The following is a 20,660-nucleotide window of genomic DNA, read 5'->3' as shown; positions in this document are numbered from 1 at the left end:
TGCGCCTGAACTAAATCAACCTGCAGGGTTTAGCGCAATAAACATTATTGAGCTCCTTAAGGGGATGTCATTATCCTATGCGGATACGAGTACCAATACAGATAATCAGATATCATATATTGACCGCTATCACCCAAGATACAGAGTACTCAAGTTACTATATAACTCTTGCTCATAGTAAGTCAAAGTGATAGACGAATCAATATATATATATATCTGACATCTTATTAGTATTAAGATCTTATAAGTCACCGAGATCTCTAATTCTTCACTTAAGTCAGATAGAAGAATATATCTCACTGTGGTCCTATCAATACGTATTACGTACCAATATAGATAAGTAGTCAAGACAAACTACTTCCATCTATACCGCAACCTAAACCAATAACTTGTCCTAGAGTTATTTCGGTTGTGATCATATTATATCTCTTAAGGTTAATCCAATTATATGGTCTTCTGTGATCTACAACATACCATATAATCTACTTATATAGAGATAAAGAACATACATATGCAATCATGAACCCAATCAGATAGGAGATTAAATAGTGAAAACAGGAATCATTGTATACAAGCATAAAACGTTCTTGCTTTCAGTATACAAATCCAACATATTCCTATCTGGTGGCTACTTTATCAGAGACGTCACATCTCATATCCCTCAAGAGAGTCGTTTCCACCAGAGAAGGAACCTCGAAGATTGAAGCCTCAGCCCAAATTCGAATTGCTCTCCAACGGAAGAAATCTTGAGGACGTTCTACGCCAACGGATCTATTCAAGAGTTCTCCTACAAATAGCGCTCGAGGATCAACTTCAATCTTCACCGATTCAACAACATAAGATGAAGCTCTGCCAAAATTGCTACTCAGCCTAAAGCTTAATCTCCCCAAAGCTTGAATCGAAGAAGAGAATTCCAAAGCCAAAATCAGTCACTGCTGATTACATACATTCTCTTAGACCTTAGGCAAACCTCTGTTCACCCAGAAGCCAAGGTCAAACTTACTACAAAGAACTTGTTCTTTGCAGTATAGTTGGCACCCGTTCAAACCTCCCCCCCAAAAGAGTGTTTGAGTGATTCGGAGTTCAGGAAGGTACTCTGACTCTGAGAGTCTTAGCGCGGGTTGTGCTAAGCAAGAGAAATCCGACGCGAGTGAAGCGTGGGTACTGAAGAAGGGTTTTCTTCAGTGGTACGGTTGTGTGCACCCGGCAAGCACACGGTTTGGTTTGCAGTGCATTTCCCCCCTGCACCTGTTCGAGACCCTCAGAACCTAACAAATATATACTCCCTCCGTCCGCCAAAAGTATTCCACAATTACTTTATTTGGCGTCCTCAAAAAGTATTCCACTTTCCTTTTTAAGCCATGGTCCCACCATCCACCTTTATATTTTATCCTTACAAACACTCTTTATTTACAAAAAATCCACCCCAAATTCAATCTCAACCACACATCTCATAAAGTGGTGGGACCCTTTCTCCACTACATCAACATCATCACACATTTTATTAAACTCCGTGCCCGGCCAAAGTGGAATTCTTTTGGCGGACGGAGGGAGTACAATTTAAACTTTCTTAAATTAATTATATGCAATGTACATTTTATTTTACCCAAAAGTTAAGCATTTACATCCGATGAAACTGACGAGTTTAATCAGCTCATGACTGATCACTGTCAGTTAAGGAAAATGTTCGAAGATCTCCTCAAGCAGAATCAGAAAATGGAAAAGGAGATCAATGATGAACGAGCTAAGAATCAGACAATCATCTACTTTCTGGATGAAACCTTTCTTGATCAGCTAATCATGGAGAACAGTCAACTGGAAGAAAAGCTCAGAATCTCCAACTCGGAATGTGATAGAGCATCTCATGAGATCAAGAGGCTCAATCACAAACTGGAAGAAACAGTCAAGGACTGCATGTTGAAGTCACCCGTGATGAGCAACTTTCCATCAAAAGGCCTTGTTGAAAACATTGGAGAAAAGGTTGCAGCTGACAAAGGAAAGAATGTCATGATCATTTCAAAAGACAATTCTTCTGAAATCACAACATCAGAAGAATCAAGAGATCATGATATGGATGAAGTTCGCAAACGCAAACTGATGGCAAGAACAAATGTTCCACCTCTACGGAGCTACAGACGAGCAAAGGAGGCCCCCAACCAGATCAGCTTACTGAGAAGACTGGAAAGCAGATTTCAGTCAAGATTCGGGGAAGGAACATCAGGAATCAAGAAGAATCTTCCTCACCATCCCAGGGGGAAGAACGGCCACATCAGTCAGAAACTGAAATTAGTTCAGTTTCAGAAAGAACAACATCCATGGAGACAAAATAGTGATAAGTCCAGACGAGCCAAGCCACATCCACGACGACAAGCAACTGGACATCAATTGACTCATGTTCCATGACATCAGTCAAGTCTCCATCAGTCAGGAATGACTCGAGTATCTCAAGGAAGATACTTCACTGAGCAAAGAAGACCTCAACCACTCATTAGACAGAACTCCTACAAGAGTGAGGCCTTCAAAAGAAATTCTCAACAGAAGAATGCTCATGTGCCAACTGAAGCGCCAACAACTTCAGTCAGACGATCAGCAAAGCGCAAGAGATCAGCCAGACCAATTCTCAAGCAGATATGGGTTCCAAAGGGAACTCGAGCTAACATCGAAGGACCCAAATCTTGATTGGGTACCTGAAATAACTCTTCCTTGCAGGTCAAAATAAGGAAACGTTGTGAGAAACAAAGCAAGGCTTGTAGCAAAAGGATACAGTCAAGAAGAAGGAATCGACTACGACGAAACGTTCGCTCCAGTTGCCAGATTGGAAGCACTCAGACTCTTCTTAGCCTTCGCAGCTCACAAAGGTTTCAAGGTACAACAAATGGATGTCAAGTGCGCATTTCTCAATGGAGTGCTCACAGATGAAGTCTATGTGGAACAACCTCCAAGCTTTGAGGTTGCTGGACCAGAAAAGGTGTACAAGCTGAAGAAAGCGCTCTATGGATTGAAGCAAGCTCCAAGAGCGTGGTATGATACTCTCTCGGAGTATCTTGTTGAACAAGGTTTCAAGAAAGGATCTGTGGACAGAACTTTGTTCACTCTCAAAGAAGGAGAAGATCTTTTACTTGTTCAGATTTATGTCGATGACATAATTTTCGGATCCAAATCCGAACGCATGTGCAAAAAGTTTGCTGACATCATGACCAACAAGTTCCAGATGTCCATGATGGGAGAAATGAATTTCTTTCTCGGATTCCAAGTCAAGCAGACCAGCGAAGGAATACTGATCAGTCAGTCCAAGTGGTGAAGCATGAGATCAACGCCTAATCTAAAAAGCAATAACCGAGATAGGATTTACGTGGTTCGGTCATTAAGACCTACGTCCACGGGAGATCTTCGAGTTCTTCCACTATATTTTGAGATAATTACATTTTACAAGTGTGTTGCTCCCAAATAAACTATCCCCTAATGCTAATGCTAACCTTCTATTTATAGATGTGAGAGTGAGCCCTAAAGGCCTTAGGCCCATGAACTCTAATAATTGGATTTAGGCCCTTTAATACCTTAATACACCTTAGTCTTGATTTGACCCATCTACGTTGTCCTTCGTTGGTGAAGCGGGTAACTCCAGCTCTAGCAAGGCCAGCTCTGTGCTTTGGCTGCACTGCTGTTCTACGCTACTATGTTGCGCGGCTCTGCTGCGCTGCTCTGGCTGCGCAGCACTGCTGCACTGCTCTGGCTGCGCAGCACTGCTGCACTGCTCTGGCTGCGCTACTCTGCTCTGCGCTGCTTTGGTCTGTGCTGGTGGTGTTACACTCTAGTAAGGCAGCAGCTCTGCACTTTGGTCAAGGCTGATTGACTCTTCGTATTCATTTGTTAGCAAGTCCTTTTAGTTAGACCTGCGCTCATTAGTTCCTGTGATAATAATAATAACAATAATCAGGTAAAGTAGATTTAAACTACTAAGCACAACGCTGATGAGTATTCCAGTCCTCATCAGCTACTCCCCCTAGTCTGGTTGAACTGTGTCTTCTTCGTTGTTCAACCAGTGGTGTGTGATATAGAGTCAGCGCTGTGCTCCTCTCCCGTGCCAATTAAGGGTACATGATTCCCTGCACTTGTTAGATAAGAACTTGTCAATCTTTGTAAAAATAGTAAAGACAAAGTATTTCAACACTGCAAATGAACTAAGATAAAAGAGAGTAATTTTTCCTTTGGATTGTTTGGATGTTATCAATGATGACTAACTTAAGGCTCAAATATCCGCAGAGCGGCTGAGTTGCCACTTAAGGCTCATCCCAGTCTAACTTTCGCGGTTTACGATGTTTCTGCGCGGAGCATAGACATTGAGGCCTTCGTCATGAAATTAATGCCTTGAATTTTGCAATTAATGCCCTCGTCGTGCAATTAATGCCTTAAATTTTGCAATTAATGCCCTCATCGTGCAATTAATGCCTTGAATTGTGCAATTAATGCCCTCGTCGTGCAATTAATGCCTTAGTTAAGATAACTTTAGACGATCTGCGCCGAAGCTGACTTAGGTAATCTGTGGTAGCTTAAACGAGACAATCACACTGACTGCACTGAGATAGCCACACTAGCTGCGCTGATACAATCACACTGGTTGTGCTGAGATAATCGCACTGACTGCGTTGAGATAATCGTCCTGACTGCGCTGAGATAGCTACACTGGCTGCGCTGAGATAACTGCACTGGCTGCGCTGATATAATCATGCTGACCGCGTCGAGATAATCATACTGACTGCGCTGAGATAGCCACACTGGCTGCAATGGGATAACTGCACTGGCTACGCTGATATAATCGTGCTGACTGCGCTGAGATGACTAAGATAGTTATGCTGAAAATTTGAGCGCTGATTGTACTGAGATAACTGAGATAGCTGGGCAGGTTGAGATAGCCTGTTCTGACTGCACTGAGAAAGCTCAAATACATTCTGAGGCTGATAGTTACGCAGGCTGAGATAGCCTGTCCTGACTGCGCTGAGAAAGCTCAGATATATTCTGAGGCTTACAGTTCTGGATCGTGGCTAAGTTACCATTTAAGGTTTTAATATCCGCTACGCGGCTGAGTTGCCGTTAAGGCTCAAATATCCTGCTAAGTTTTTCGAGAAAACACACATGGTGGCATATACTCCACTCCCCCCTTAGTAACATGTGCATGATTCAACAAAACATGTTATGTGCATGCTTGTGATTGGTGTTCCTACTTGTGATGCTAGTGATAGCGCTGGTATGACTATGGTCCCAAAGTATGTTATCCAAATTATGTTCCAAGTCCTAGCACTGCAGAAGGTGTGCAGCTTCGTGTACTTAGTCAATTCATATTCTAGCCCTAGGCACATATGCAGAGGGTGTGCAGCTTCGTGTACTTAGTATCAAATTCTCACATCCTATCAAAGATAATATAAATCACTAGTATGCCCAAGTGTTCAAGTAGAATATTTTTCAAATCCCAATCATGCTCACGTGTTTCGATGAAATAACTAAGATCATGTAATGACAAGTTTTAGTTCTGCGAAGTACCTGGACCACCACTAATTAGTGGTTTAGCTTTTCATGTTATGATATTTGTCCTCTTTGCTTGAATAAAGTGAATAATCATTGTGGGGAAAGACCCAAAAAGAGTTGGAAACCACCGAAATTTTGAGGAAAATGATAAACTCTCGAGCTCACCGAGCTTAACAACAGCAACAGCCCGCACCAAGCAAATCAAAAGTCAAGGTAATTATATCAAGATCCCTTATCAGAGCATATAAGTGACAACTATTAACAAAATGGAGACTAAAGAACTCATGTTGTAAGATCATATTTGCACATTTTTCATTTTGCAGGCATCGAACAATTAGCATCCCATCGTAACCCACGTAGTTTATTGCAACTAGATTTTTCCAAAAAATAATTGAACACAATTCCCTAAATTTCAAGCAAATAAGCTCACATATAACAACTAAATATAGCCCCACAATTCTCAAACTTGGAAATCAAACCAACTAAAAAGCTAAGACCCATTACACATTCATCAAAATTCGATAAAGCATGATAAAAAATTCAAACATATAGAAAAAGGCAGAACAACCATTGTTGACTTAGAGTAAATGAATCAAGAACTTAGCTTTCCTTTATTGTTTTCCCCACAACGAGGAAGTAACAACCGGCAATGGCGCAACTCAACTCTCGGATCCACCCATCACAATTGAGTAATAACTTCTAATCTCATCTTGAATTAATAAAGACTCTCTCTTAAGGTTGATGGTAAGGGGATAGAATTTCCCAGCTGGAATAAAATCGACTCTTTGTTTTGATTGAGAGCCCGAACTTGGAAGCAGGGCTATCGCATGACCTCTTTCCCCCGTCATTTAAATATCCCTGTGACTGGTTGTAATCCTTCAAATAAAAGTAACGAGTTGTTCGTGCCTAACTTCCATTAGCTTAGAATTCTAGCTAATAAGGTGGAGGGCTGCCATCGTCATAGAGATATATTGGAGCAGAGCTGGGCCTCGACTTGAATCTCCTCTCCCCATATGAATCCCAGCCCGTGCAGAGATGAAAGTTTTTGCTGCGTCGGTATCCCCTTGCATAAAAACATGAACAAAATCATAAGAAGTTATAAACAAAGTGAGCATATTAAATTAAAAGACTGAGAAAATGGGAATTTTCCCCTCGGCTTAGATTGCATCGTAGTTGCTCAAGTTTTTTCCCTAAAATAGCTTGGGATTTCATTTGTTTGCTGATTTGATTGTCTTTGTCCTGGCGGATAAGGCCTCGATCCAAGAGATAGGTAATACGCATAGCATGGCGGACAAGCGTTGCGCAGGGTTGGAGAATCATCTCCCAACTCACAAGCTCTACAGAGCGACACAGGGCTGTTCGGTGCCCCCTTAGCTCAAGGATAGATGTAAGGCTGCCATATGCCCCTCGACTCGAGAATAAACGCAAGGCTGGAAAGCCGTTGCACCGAGAGATCCCGAAAGTCTCCATTGTACCCCAGAAAACCGGTGCAGGGCTGAAAATCCTCATTGATACAATGACACTTATCATATCGCCGCGTGAACCCTCGCTATGAATAATTTAAATGCCGATTCACCTCAGCGCTGGCCTTCCCATATCAAGCAGTTCTGAGAACCTCAAAATTAACAAAGCCCCCAGAGTTGAAATATTGGAATAATATCATAGCGAGGAATTGTCCTTCTACCTGAAGATCAATCCAAAATTAGAGTAATTTTAGATAATAAAGTCAAGTTCAAGTGTTAATAAATGGAAAATTTTCCTCTCTAGTTCGCAATGTTTAATGCCACAAGGGTCGAAATCTTCTGAACTTCGAATTGGATCATGTTGATTCGGCAAGTTGATAGGCCAAGTTGCTGGGCCTTAGAGGCAAAAACCAGCTACTGTTCCAGCGCGCTTGACTGCTCGAATTTCCGTCGACTTTCAATTTCTCAAGGCAATCACGCAAGGCAAAGAGCTTGACACGTGTCAAGTGTTACCTTGTCGAACGTCACACTCTGGTAATATTTCACCGGACCTCCTTTTTCAACCAGAAATTCTCTCAATCCATCAACCCCTGCCGGGCCTTTGAACATGGACATTCCCTTGCACAAGAAATCAAATAAAATCACAACTATAATCAAAATAGGCAAACAAAATCAAGGGGCTGAGCATGACATGAAACTAATCGAGAAAAACTCTAATAAATAGAAATCCTCCCTCTCAAAGTCGTAAGATCTCTCGCCGGAGTGATTCCAGTGGGCATCAGCCCCTCTTCTGTACTGCAAACAGCCATGTAACGCTAGCACAAGCACAAGGCTCCATCCCCATTTGAGATTAAGAGCAAAGTAAAGGGGGCTCACAGCTGGGGAATTCACCCTTCAGCCCGAAAACCCCAAAAAACCAGAGTTACCCTGGCTGCCGACGACGTGCGCAATGGCGCAGCGCTGTACCCTGCTAGAAATTATAACAGACACAGCGGCCATCGACGATTGAGAACTCAAAAAAGGCAGCAATATTTGCTGAAATTTGATCGCCCAAAAACATCGGTGCTTTACTGCGCTGGACTTGGTCTGGTTTCTTCCCGGCGATGAGAGCTTCGGTGCAGGGTTCTGGTGGTGCAGCTGTTCGCTGAAGCCGAAGACGAAAGGTATTTGAAGCTAGAGCCATAAATCCCCCGGCCGACGAAACGGTGGTATGCGCAGCTCCTGTGCGGCGGTGACGGGCGGCCACGAGGCGACTCCCACCGGAGTTGGAACAGCCGCCTGTCGGCCTGTATCTCTCCCTCCCTTCTTCTTTTTTATTCTTTTTTTTTTCTTTGATTTATCCTTCTTCCCCCCTTTCTTCTTTGAAATTGAGACGATGAACAGTAACCTGACTTCAATGAACAGTAACTCAAATCCCTAATTTCCCAAATTTCTTTTCGATGAACACTAATCTGATTCCCCAACTTCCTAATTTTTTTTCGATGAACAGTAACCCGGAAAAATGATGAATCTCACGCCTTAGCTCCGACTTCCCACAGACGGCGCCAGTTGGTGAAGCATGAAATCAACGCCTAATCTAAAAAGCAATAACCGAGACAGGATTTACGTGGTTCGGTCGTTAAGACCTACGTCCACGGGAGATCTTCGAGTTCTTCCACTATATTTCGAGATAATTACATTTTACAAGTGTGTTGCTCCCAAATAAACTATCCCCTAATGCTAATGCTAACCTTCTATTTATAGATGTGAGAGTGAGCCCTAAAGGCCTTAGGCCCATGAACTCTAATAATTGGATTTAGGCCCTTTAATGCCTTAATACACCTTAGTCCTGATTTGACCCATCTACGTTGTCCTTCGTTGGTGAAGCGGGTAACTCCGGCTCTAGCAAGGCCAGCTCTGTGCTTTGGCTGCACTGCTGTTCTACGCTACTGTGCTGCGCGGCTCTGCTGCACTGCTCTGGCTGCATTGCTCTGGCTGCGCAGCACTGCTGCACTGCTCTGGTCTGCACTGCTCTGCTCTGGCTGCGCTACTCTACTCTGCGCTGCTCTGGTCTGTGCTGGTGGTGTTGCACTCTAGCAAGGCAGCAGCTCTGCACTTTGGTCAAGGCTGATTGACTCTTAGTATTCATTTGTTAGCAAGTCCTTTTAGTTAGACCTGCGCTCATTAGTTCCTGTGATAATAATAATAACAATAATCAGGTAAAGTAGACTTAAACTACTAAGCACAGCGCTGATGAGTATTCCAGTCCTCATCACCAAGTATGCCAAGGAACTGATAGCCAAGTTCAGTATTCAACACATGAAATCAGTCAAGATGTCAATGAACACAAACTGGAAAATTGATCCAGGTTCAGAAGTACAGAGAAATCATTGAATCATTGCTGTATTTGACTGCGAGCAGACCAGACATCGCATTTGCAGTCGGAGTATGTGCAAGATATCAGTCAAATCCAAAGGAAGCTCATTTGGATGCAGCAAAGCGAATTCTGCGATATCTTAAAGGCACACCCAACTTAGGATTGTGGTACCCAGCAGACGACGACTTCAAGCTCACCAGATATTCAGACTCAGATTTTGCTGGATGCAAAATTGATCGCAAATCAACCTCCGGAACCTGTCAATTCAAAGAAGCAGACTTCAGTCGCCACCTCCACAACTGAAGCTGAATATGTTGCTGCCGGAAGCTGCTGCTCACAACTCCTGTGGTTAGTCCAACAGTTGAAGGACTATGGGATAGATGAAAAGGAAGTCCCAATCTATTGCGACAGCTCCAGTGCTATTGCAATCTCCCAGAATCCAGTTCATCACACCAGAGTCAAGCATATTGCTATTCGACATCACTTCATTCGTGATCACGTAGAAAAGAAGAACATCTCTGTGGAATGAATTCCAACTGTTGTTCAGAGAGCAGACTTGCTGACCAAAGCTCTTCCAGAAGAAAGGTTCAACGATCTGTGTGGAAGGATCAGCCTCATCAACCCTGAAGAGTGATGCTGTGTTTGAAGATCTTCTCAAACAGTCATGCTGACTGGTGGTTAACCATCTGCTGTTCTACGACCGCTGACGTGGAAAGCAATGAAGTCAGGCGCTCATCTGAAGAAAAGCCATCCTAATGAATCAACCAGGATCAAGTGGTATCGACTGGCTACAATGATCAGTCGATCAGTAAGTATTTTTCACGCTTACGACTTTTAAATCAGTTATTTCAGTTAAGGGCTTTGAGTTTTAGTTCAAAATCTTTCTCTAACTGATCGGTTTCTTTCAAAAACTTTAACTGATTGCTGAAAAATGGAATATCCGAGAAGGACAAGTGTTTTAAAAGGGAAAATCTGTTTTGATTGAACTTGTCAAAATCTTCTCTAAAAATCTTTCCAACCTGTTGCCTCTGTGATAAAATTTCATGAGAACCTCATTGACATGACATAATGCAATGATACCTCTCACCTTTTTGAAGCTTCAGTCCCCTACAGTGACGGCGGACGTGAATTTTTCTTCAAAAACATTTTTAGGCACAGTTTTTGAAAAACTTTTTCATCTTCTTACTTGGTACAATTCTTGTCTATTTATACCATGTTGTCTTCATTCTTTTTCTGCATCAACTAACAACTCTCCACAGCCTTCACTGTGAGAAAATTTTCAAACTTTCCAAAGTTGCAGAGAAAATTTGTTCCGACTAAAGGAGAAATCTATGACTGCAAAGTCATGGAGTGGGAGAATAACGCTCACATACCTGGTCTTCACCGGATCCTTCCACTAGATCTCAACGTCTCTCCGACGTCAAAGTTTGCTCTACCCTCACTTGTATCCAGCGAAGCGAGTGTCTTCCATCCTCATGCCCGGCACATCGGCTTGAAGTACCTGTCTGAAAAGGACGGTCTTCACCTGGTTCTCAGGAAAGCTTCTCACCTTTTTGTGGAGCTGCCATGTGGTGCAACAACAATAAGCAGGAGCTCGTTGTCAACCGGCGCAACATCGACAGTGCTAGTCCTCATGACTACCACTGATTCAATTTTTCATCCTCACCTTCTCTTTCCTCCATGTATGACAAGGCGCGTTTTGATTAACAACATTAAAGCCTCGCCATGCATTTCCTTCGTTTCTCCTCCCCACCTCTCGCGATCCTCTAATTCTTCCCTCCTCGTCTGTCTCCTCGCTCTCTGGATCGTATGCATAGATGCATCTCATGATTATCTCTAAGATGCTATGCATACTTTCCTTTCCTTCACTTTGCTCTTCTTCATCTCTCTGTCTCCTTCAATTCTCCGTCTCCCTTCTCATCTCTCTACCTCTCCACTGGAGTTCTCATCCTTCTGCATCTCAGGACCCCTCCAATTCTCAAAGCCCTCCCACAAGTGCTTAAGAGTCGGAGTTGAAGTCCTATTCGATCATAGCTTCCATCATCAGCTCTCTTTTTTATGTTGCCAAAAAGGGGGAAAAGTAGGAAGTCAGAGAAAAACCTTCTGCAAGGTTTTCTCCGATCTCCTTTCTTGTCTAAAAATGGTAAAGCAAAAGGATCACCAGAAGTGGAAAGAAGGACATTCCAGTAAAGACCTCAATTCAACGGAAAACAAGTGAGAGTGGAACAAGCTTAGGAACATGAAGACACGAAGACAGAAGATGAAGATCAAGAAGTTCAAAGGCGCAGCCATGCAGACTGCTGGAGTCCATGGGTTTCCCATGATGTTTTTGTTTTTCTTTTTACTCCAATGTAAGTCTTGCTTTGTACCTCGACTGATGGCTTATCAGTCCTTTATAAATGAAAAGAACTTCTTTGATCTCAACCTGAAGACAATAACTCTTTATCCAGGCTCTGATTATGTTTTTCTGTCTTCTGCTTGTTCTGTTTTAAAACTGTTTCGTTCTTAACTCTAAGTACAAGTTTTTAGGTTCAATTGTTAAGGGGGAACTGTTTTCACCCCAGTTTTAGAACTTGTGGTGTGAGTTCAGTCTTTTTGTTGTCTAGAACTGCTGTGTGGTTTTGGCATTATCAAAAAAGGGGAAATTGTTGGGTACCTTGTGGAATATCCTGATCCTTGTTTTGATGATACCAAAATTCATAGGTCTTAATTGTAATAGACTAGAACTGTTTTGAACTCAAGTGTTAGAGTTCGTTTCTAGTTTAGCTTGCGGTTTCGAAGACTGAAGACTGAAGAACGAAGGACTGAAGACTAAAGACTGAAGATACCAACTGAAGTATCAGTTGAAGAATCAGTTGGGAACTGATTACTTAATGCGCGCCATGGACTGATACTAAAGTCAAGTATCAGTTGAACATTCTTCCTCGGACTGATCTTCCAACGTTCAAAGGAAGCCACGTACTCACAAAGTACAGCCGCATTAAATGCAGAGATCTCAGGATCTTATATCTGCAGAGGTTATTCCTATCTGGTGGCTACTTTATCAGAGACGTCACATCTCATATCCCTCAAGAGAGTCGTTTCCACCAGAGAAGGAACCTCGAAGATTGAAGCCTCAGCCCAAATTCGAATTGCTCTCCAACGGAAGAAATCTTGAGGACGTTCTACGCCAACGGATCTATTCAAGAGTTCTCCTACAAATAGCGCTCGAGGATCAACTTCAATCTTCACCGATTCAACAACATAAGCTGAAGCTCTGCCAAAATTGCTACTCAGCCTAAAGCTTAATCTCCCCAAAGCTTGAATCGAAGAAGAGAATTCCAAAGCCAAAATCAGTCACTGCTGATTACGTACATTCTCTTAGACCTTAGGCAAACCTCTGTTCACCCAGAAGCCAAGGTCAAACTTGCTACAAAGAACTTGTTCTTTGCAGTATAGTTCGCACCCGTTCAAACCTCCCCCCCCAAAAGAGTGTTTGAGTGATTCGGAGTTCAGGAAGGTACTCTGACTCTGAGAGTCTTAGCGCGGGTTGTGCTAAGCAAGAGAAATCCGACGCGAGTGAAGCGTGGGTACTGAAGAAGGGTTTTCTTCAGTGGTACGGTTGTGTGCACCCGACAAGCACACGGTTTGGTTTGCAGTGCACCTGTTAAGCACTTGCAGAGTGGATTGTTGGTCTGATCAACCGACCGTGGATGTAGGAAAGGGTTTTTCCGAACCATGTAAAAGTCTCTGTGTTGTTTACAGCTTTCAGTTTTACATTCTTAATTGTGTTGTTTCATTTGATAAACTGAATACTGATTAACAGCAAAGAGAAACCTAAGACCAACAACGTTCTCAACCGAGGGTATTACGAAACTAAGTTTAATTTCCGCTGCGTATGATATCAGTATGACTGATCTATCTTTTGATAGTCAGGAAGAGTGTTATCATTTCTGTTTTAGCAAACTCGACTGAAGCCCATAAGTGCATCAGTTAAGTTCCAGTAACTTAACTGATAACTCCTTACTGAAGAGCATTCAGTATCAGTCGTCAACCCTGTTTGGTCAAAACTATTTTCAGTGAACAGGCGTCACCGTTTGCGTGTAAAGTTTCATTTTGATCTCTCTTGGAGATCCTTCTGCTTTAGAGGACTTTGCGAAAATAGCCCATAGGTGTATTCCCCCCCCCCCCATACACCTATTCGAGACCCTCAGGACCTAACAAATATATACAATTTAAATTTTCTTAAATTAATTATACGCAATTTACATTTTATTTTACCCAAAAGTTAAGCATTTTCAATTATATAAGTTAATTGAGCAACAATATAACGATTCAAATAAAATTATCAAAATAACCTTGTTTAGGCCTTTCGTGCACGAGATACGTGAATTTCGCCTATGGAATTTGCGAATCCGGTTTATTTTTATAAATTGTTTTAAAAGATACGCCACGTGGCGAATTGGGTGCGAATCCGACGAGAATCCGAGAGAATCTCACCCTAAAAGAATCCGATTCGCCGTACGTGCTATTTTTTTAAGAATCCGTGCATCATAGATTCTTAGTCTTTGAAAAAGGGAAGAAACAAGAAACTTTTAAAATAATAGAACTATAATTAATCATCAAATTTAAATATCCTTAATACTTTAATTATGTTATATTTTTGCATGTGTTTTAATTTAGGGAGGTGGATGGTGCGAAGACAACCACGCGTGCCAACGCAACAAAACTACGTCAATTGGGAGCAGTCGGGGCATAAACTTTGTTAATGTCACTGGAATCCTTAACCAAAGCCCTGATGTAAATCCTGGTAACTAAAAATAATTATTCATGTTGCTAAAATATAGAATGGAAAAGCATAGAGTTGCTAAGTAGAGAGTTGTTAAGTTTTGTTCTTCTTGGGTTAAAAAAAATGCATGTTCATTTTTTTTTTTGAGAATCTAAAAATAGAAAAATATTTTGTTTCCTCTATATTTTGCTTTCACGCTTTGATTAAGCTTTTAATTAGAAAAAGTGTTTATTTTGAATTTTTTTTTCTTTGGGTTTATTCTTTACAATTTTTTCACATCTTGTAATTTATAAAAAAAATCTCGATTCTTCTTCTGCGTATTGTTCTGTATAATTGGCTCTCTGTGTTTCAACACATGTTAAAACATTTATTTTGGTTCAGCAATATTTGAGGGTGATTTCATATGTTGTGAATTTCAGATTTTTATAATTGGAATAGAGTCTACGTTATCTACTACTGTGACCAAGCATCATTTCTCGGAGACTCCATGATTGGTCAGGTAAGTTCTATAGCATCGATCGAACCTTTCACTCTTTTCTTTTATTTTTCTTAAATTGTTACTACGCAAGAAATAAATTGAAGAGTACATATACTGACAATGTATTCGGGTTTGTTTAAATTTAGGGAGTAACGCAACTCGACTTGAGAGGGTCTCGGATTTATGATCCTGTCATAGATGACCTGCTAGCAAAAGGGATGAATTGTGCAGATAATGTACATACTAAATATCATTTTGATGCAATTAATCTCACATATATTATTAAGTTTATACTTTGATTATGATTTCTTATGCCTTTGCGGCTGGAGGCTGATGATCGAGAGGGGTCGACGCTCTGTGGGCCCTTGTTTCGGTTGAGCACTGAGCGGAATTTCATGGAGGTTCTTCTCTGGAATTCGACCATTAGCAGGCGGCATAGTTGCTGTGCGGGGGTGGGACGTGCGCAGAGGAATGCGCAGGGTTTGAAGATGGCCGGCTGCAGGGTCGAGTTGGTCAGGATGCTCTCGGACGGAGGTCTTGGGGCTTTTCGCAAAGGAGTGATTATGCATCGGTCTGTTCTTCGTTGCTCACAGGGAGTCTCGTGTGCGAGCTGCTCTGTGTGGCTGGGTAGTTTTGGCGACGGCGTCTCACCGGCCAAAACTACTAGCGTTGGGATGCTCTGCGGTTTTATTCTGCTTGAGGTGTTAACGGCGACGGCATATAACCGGCTGTTAGCTACCTCTGGTCTTGACGGGCGTGGCTTTTTTGTTGACCTACGGCGACGGCGTCTCACCGGCCGTATGGTCTCTGTTTACTCGCTCACGGCGACGGCGTCTAACCGGCCGTGTTGCTTTTCTTTTCTCTTTGCGTTTTCTCCTCTTGGTCGGCTGTTGGCGATGGCATCTCACCGGCCCTCGGCCTCCCATTCCTTTTTCGTTTTTGGTGGGGATAGAGCCGAGATTGTTTGGGGACGATGGTTAGGCCGGAGTTCCCGAAACTCTCTCTTCCGCTCTTCTCCTTCTGTTCTTTTTCTGTTAGACGGGTACTCTTTTTCCTTTTTACGGTCTTTCCCACTGGGTTTTCCGTAAAAAGGTTTTAACGAGGCTCGGCCCTTAGTCTGCTTTCTTGTGCTCTCAAGGGTTTTTTAGGTTCTTTTTCCTTTTCTTTTCTTTTATATAAAATGCATTTTAATAATGATTTCTTATGTATATTTGCAGGCTATACTTGCTGGCAGATCAGCCGGAGGTCTAGCGACAATCTTGCATTGTGATGAATTTCAAGTACGTCTGCCAAACGCGAGCAGAGTTAAATGCATTTCAGATGCCGGATTTGTCATTCGAGCGTATGGTTTTTAACTAGTTATAAGAGCTTGATTTAGTTACTCACATATAACTATATGTTGTGTGCTGATATATATTTACCTCTCTTTTGTGACAGAAAGGATCTTCCCAATGCCTACTTCAGACAAGTATTATGAATCGATCATCAAGTTCCATGTATATAACTTCTATGTAGCATGCATCTACACATTTGATTTTACAAAACTAGTGCTAAATCAAAAGTTTTAATTAATTTATTTATTTGTTTAGAATATATCGAGCTTTTTGCCTAGGTCGTGCACAGAGAGGATAGATTCGAATTTGGTAAGTCACATGATTATTAGTATTTGGTGAAAAAAATATTGTAAGCATCATGTGTTTTCTTAACTACTTTGATATTACATTAATTAGTGCTTATGTTGAACAATTTTGCAGTGCCTTTTTCCAGAATACTTTGTTGGGGATGTCCAAACTCCACTATTCCTTTTGAATAGTGCGTTTGATTTCTACCAGGTAATTGTCTTTCTTTAGAAAAAAAAAATTATATATATGATCCAAAATTTTACATTATAAAACTATATATAAATACTTCAAAATTATTGATAAAGTTTTTTTTTTGAGGGGAATTATTGATAAAAATGTACATTTTGTGTGATACTATTACTTTTAGATGACAAAAATTACTCCCCATTTTGTGGGAGTATTTGTTTATGTTGCTGGGAGAAAACTGATAGTGTACGTGTTCTTTCAGCTTCAAAATAATTTGGTGCCTCAAACTTCTCCCGATTGGGAAAAATGGAATAAGGGATTGGGTGATTTGCAGAATTGCCCGGATTCTCAAAAGCAACTTATAAAGGGTACACAAATTTTTCTTTAGAATAGCACAAATTCTTTTTTTTAGGGTAGGGCAAATTCAAATGTGACACTAATTGAATTATTGGATCTTATAAATAGATTTTGGGATGACATTCTTGAATGCAATTATGGAAATCCCCGATAATCCATCACGGGGTCTGTTCATATATCCATGCTTAACTCATACTGTTACCACATCTTCGAGCGATAAGCAATCAACGATTGATGTGTTTTGGAACCCTAATTCCACCGTCAAATTAGAAAATATGGTGAGTATAATCACGTTTATGTTTTTTTATCTTTTGGTAATACAAAATCAAGCTTAATCAACATTTTTTTTTATTAGAATGCTTTGACAGAAGTTGGTTTATCTTTATTTAATTAGTTCGAAATAATGCTTAATCAATAATACTTTTTTTTTGTATAATTTATATGATTTGCAGACCATATTGGAAGCCGTGAGCAATTGGTACTTTGATCGCGGTTCGATCAAGCTCATAGAAAGTCTTGATTTTCCGCAATATTGCTATAAGTAATATATGATCTAAATTTGCAATTTGTATTTATGGATATGATTTTGTATTATATATCTATGAATACGTCTCAGAGTTAATTATTTCGAGAATTTGTGGAATCCGTATTAATTTCTTTTATATCTAGTCAGTCGTCTATACACAGTTATAATTCATGCTTACTTTAAGGCAAGTGATTTCTTGAGTTAATTATATATGTTTTTGGTGATTTCACGAACGATATAATGTTTTACTTTTGTATAACTTTGCATGGAGATTGATAGATGTGCAATTGAGAGAGATATATATTTGAGATGGACTTACGTGAGCGCTTTATTTCTGCGCGCATGGTGTGAGCGCGGGTCTGGGTCACGACCCGACCTGGATCCGGCTCCACCTTAAATATTAAAAAAAAAATTATAACCGATTTTAATATATTATATAAAATTGTTAAAGCATTCAATATCAAGAGAGCCCTTAGCTCAGTTGGTTTAGGCTCCACAGCTTATGCAAGCTAGACCTGGGTACGAAACCCACTGGAAGCGAAATTTTGGGCTTCATTTCATTTATTTTGTTATTTCTTTTAATACTTGTAGTTTCTTTCTTTTAAATATATAGTTTCATTTATTTTGTTATTTCTTTTAATAATTGTAGTTTCTTTCTTTTAAGTATATAGTTTCATTTATTTTATTATTTCTTTTAATACTTGTAGTTTTTTTCTTTTAAGTATAGTTTCTTTTTTTTTTGTAGTTTCAAAATAATAATTGTAGTTTCTTTCTTTTAAGTATGTAATTTCTTTATTAAAATAATACTTGTAGTTTTTTTTTTGTAGTTTATTAAAGTAATACTTGTAGTTTTTGTTTTTTTTTTTGTAGTTTCTTTCTTTTTTTGTAGTTTCTTTCTTTTAAATATAGTTTTTTTTTCTTTTAAATATGTAATTTTTCTTATTAAAATAATACTTGTAGTTTCTTTCTTTTAATTATGTAGTTTCTTTATTTTAAATATGTAATTTCTTTATTAAAATAATACTTGTAGTTTCTTTCTTTTAAGTATGTAGTTTTTTTTTTGTAGTTTCTTTCTTTTAAGTTTGTAGTTTCTTTCTTTTAAGTATGCAATTTCTTTATTAAAATAATACTTGTAGTTTCTTTCTTTTAATACTTGTAGTTTCTTTCTTTCTTTTATAGTTTCTTTCTTTTATACTTGCAGTTTTTTTTTTCTTTTTTCTATAGTTTATTTCTTTTAATACTTTTAGTTTCTTTTAAGTATGTAGTTTCTTTTTTCTTGTTCTTCTTTTTTCTTTTCGTTTCAAATTTTTAATTATTTTTTTATTTTAGTTTGAAAAATAGTATCATTTGTTCTATATTAAAGGTTTCATTTAGTAAGAAAAATAGTATCATTTGTTCTATATTTAAAGGTTTCATTTAGTAAGAAAAATAGTATCATTTGTTCTATATTTAAAGGTTTCATTTAGTAAGAAAAGTAGTATCACTAATAAATGATATTAAAAGTTTCGCTTAATGATATTAAAAGTTTTGCTCTTTTCTTTGTTCAATATTAAAGGTTTCATTTAGTTTGAAAAATAGTATCATTTGTTCTATATTAAAGGTTTCATTTAGTAAGAAAAATAGTATCATTTGTTCTTTTATTCTATATTAAAGGTTTCATTTAGTAAGAAAAATAGTATCATTTGTTCTACAATATTTCAAATGACACTTACATGTAAATGACACTATACTAAACCCTAAACCCTAAACATTATGACACTATCAAATGACACTATGACAGTTCAAATGACACTATAAGATTTCAAATGACACTACGAGATTTCAAATGAAACTTCAACAATTAAAATGACACTATAAGATTTCAAATGTTACTATGACATTTCAACGACACTTCGAATGACGCTATGACATTTCAAATGACACTATGACATTTCAAATGACACTATGACATTTCAAATGACATTATAACAATTCAAAATGACACTATAACATTTCAAATGACACTACAAGATTTAAAAATAACACTATGACATTCAAATGACACTACAAGATTTTAAATGACACTATGACATTTCGAATGACACTACAAGATTTCAAAGACACTACAAGATTTCAAATGACACTATGCCATTTCAAATGACACTTCAACAATTTAAATGACACTAGAAGATTTCAAATGATACTACAAGATTTTAAATGACACTATTCCATTTCAAATGACACTTCAACAATTCAAATGACACTACAAGATTTCAAATGACACTATGACATTTCAAATGAAACTTCAACAATTGAATGACACTACAAGATTTCAAATAACACTATGACATTTCAAAGGACACTACAAGATTTCAAATGACATTATTTCATTTCAAATGACACTTCAACGATTGAAATGACACTACAAGATTTCAAATGACACTATAACATTTCAAATGACACTACAAGATTTCAAATGACACTATGAGATTTCAAATGACACTATAACAATTCAAAATGAGACTACAAGATTTCAAACGACACAACAAGATTTCAAAAGACACTATAACATATCAAAATGACACTACAAGATTTCAAATGACACTATGAGATTTCAACTGACACTTCGAATGACACTATAACATTTTGAAATGTTATAGTGTCATTCGAAATGTTATAGTGTCAATTTTAAGATTTCATGTAATGCCATTCGAAATCTTAAAGTGTCATTTTGAAATGTTATAGTGTCATTCGAAATATTATAGTGTCATTTTAAAATGTTATAGTGTCATTCGAAATGTTCAAAAGTGTCATTGCAAATCTTATAGTGTCATTCGAAATGTTATAGTGTCATTTGAAATGTTCAAAAGTGTCATTTGTTGAAACTATTAAAGTGTCATTTTGAAATGTTATAGTGTCATTCGAAATGTTATAGTGTCATTTTTAAGATTTCATGTAGTGTCATTCGAAATCTTAAAGTGTCATTTTGAAATGTTATAGTGTCATTCGAAATGTTCAAAAGTGTAATTTCAAATGTTATAGTGTCATTCGAAATGTTATAGTGTCATTTTAAAATGTTATATAGTGTCATTCGAAATGTTCAAAAGTGTCATTTCAAATGACACTACAAGATTTCAAATGACAATATTACATTTCAAATGGTACTACAAGATTTCGAAGACACTACAAGATTTCAAATGACACTTCAACAATTCAAATTACACTAGAAGATTTCAAATGATATTACAAGATTTTAAATGACACTATGACATTTCAAATGACACTATGCCATTTCAAATGACACTTCAACAATTCAAATGACACTACAAGATTTCAAATGACACTATGACATTTGAAATGACACTACAAGATTTCAAATGACACTATAACATTTCAAATGAA

General features: G+C 38.8%; 1 protein-coding gene across 3 annotated transcripts in view; it reads left to right on the top strand.

Moving 5' to 3' along the window:
* The window catches only part of LOC131018076 (pectin acetylesterase 7-like), an 85,576-nt gene extending 68,189 nt beyond the window's left edge, over positions 1-17,387 (top strand). For all 3 annotated transcript variants that reach the window (XM_057946803.1, XM_057946801.1, XM_057946802.1), the window contains 5 exons: positions 16,178-16,231; positions 16,343-16,420; positions 16,659-16,764; positions 16,862-17,031; positions 17,206-17,387. In XM_057946803.1, the coding sequence (XP_057802786.1) occupies positions 16,178-16,231; positions 16,343-16,420; positions 16,659-16,764; positions 16,862-17,031; positions 17,206-17,298 (501 nt within the window). In that variant the 3' untranslated portion in view covers positions 17,299-17,387. The remainder of the gene's footprint in view (positions 1-16,177; positions 16,232-16,342; positions 16,421-16,658; positions 16,765-16,861; positions 17,032-17,205) is intronic.
* The last annotated feature ends 3,273 nt before the right edge of the window (positions 17,388-20,660 follow it).

Source organism: Salvia miltiorrhiza, chromosome 3 (genome assembly GCF_028751815.1).
Source record: "Salvia miltiorrhiza cultivar Shanhuang (shh) chromosome 3, IMPLAD_Smil_shh, whole genome shotgun sequence".
In the NCBI taxonomy this organism is placed as follows: Eukaryota; Viridiplantae; Streptophyta; class Magnoliopsida; order Lamiales; family Lamiaceae; genus Salvia; species Salvia miltiorrhiza.
Note: the sequence above shows the minus strand (reverse complement) of the source record. Positions and strands in the feature narration are given on the sequence as shown.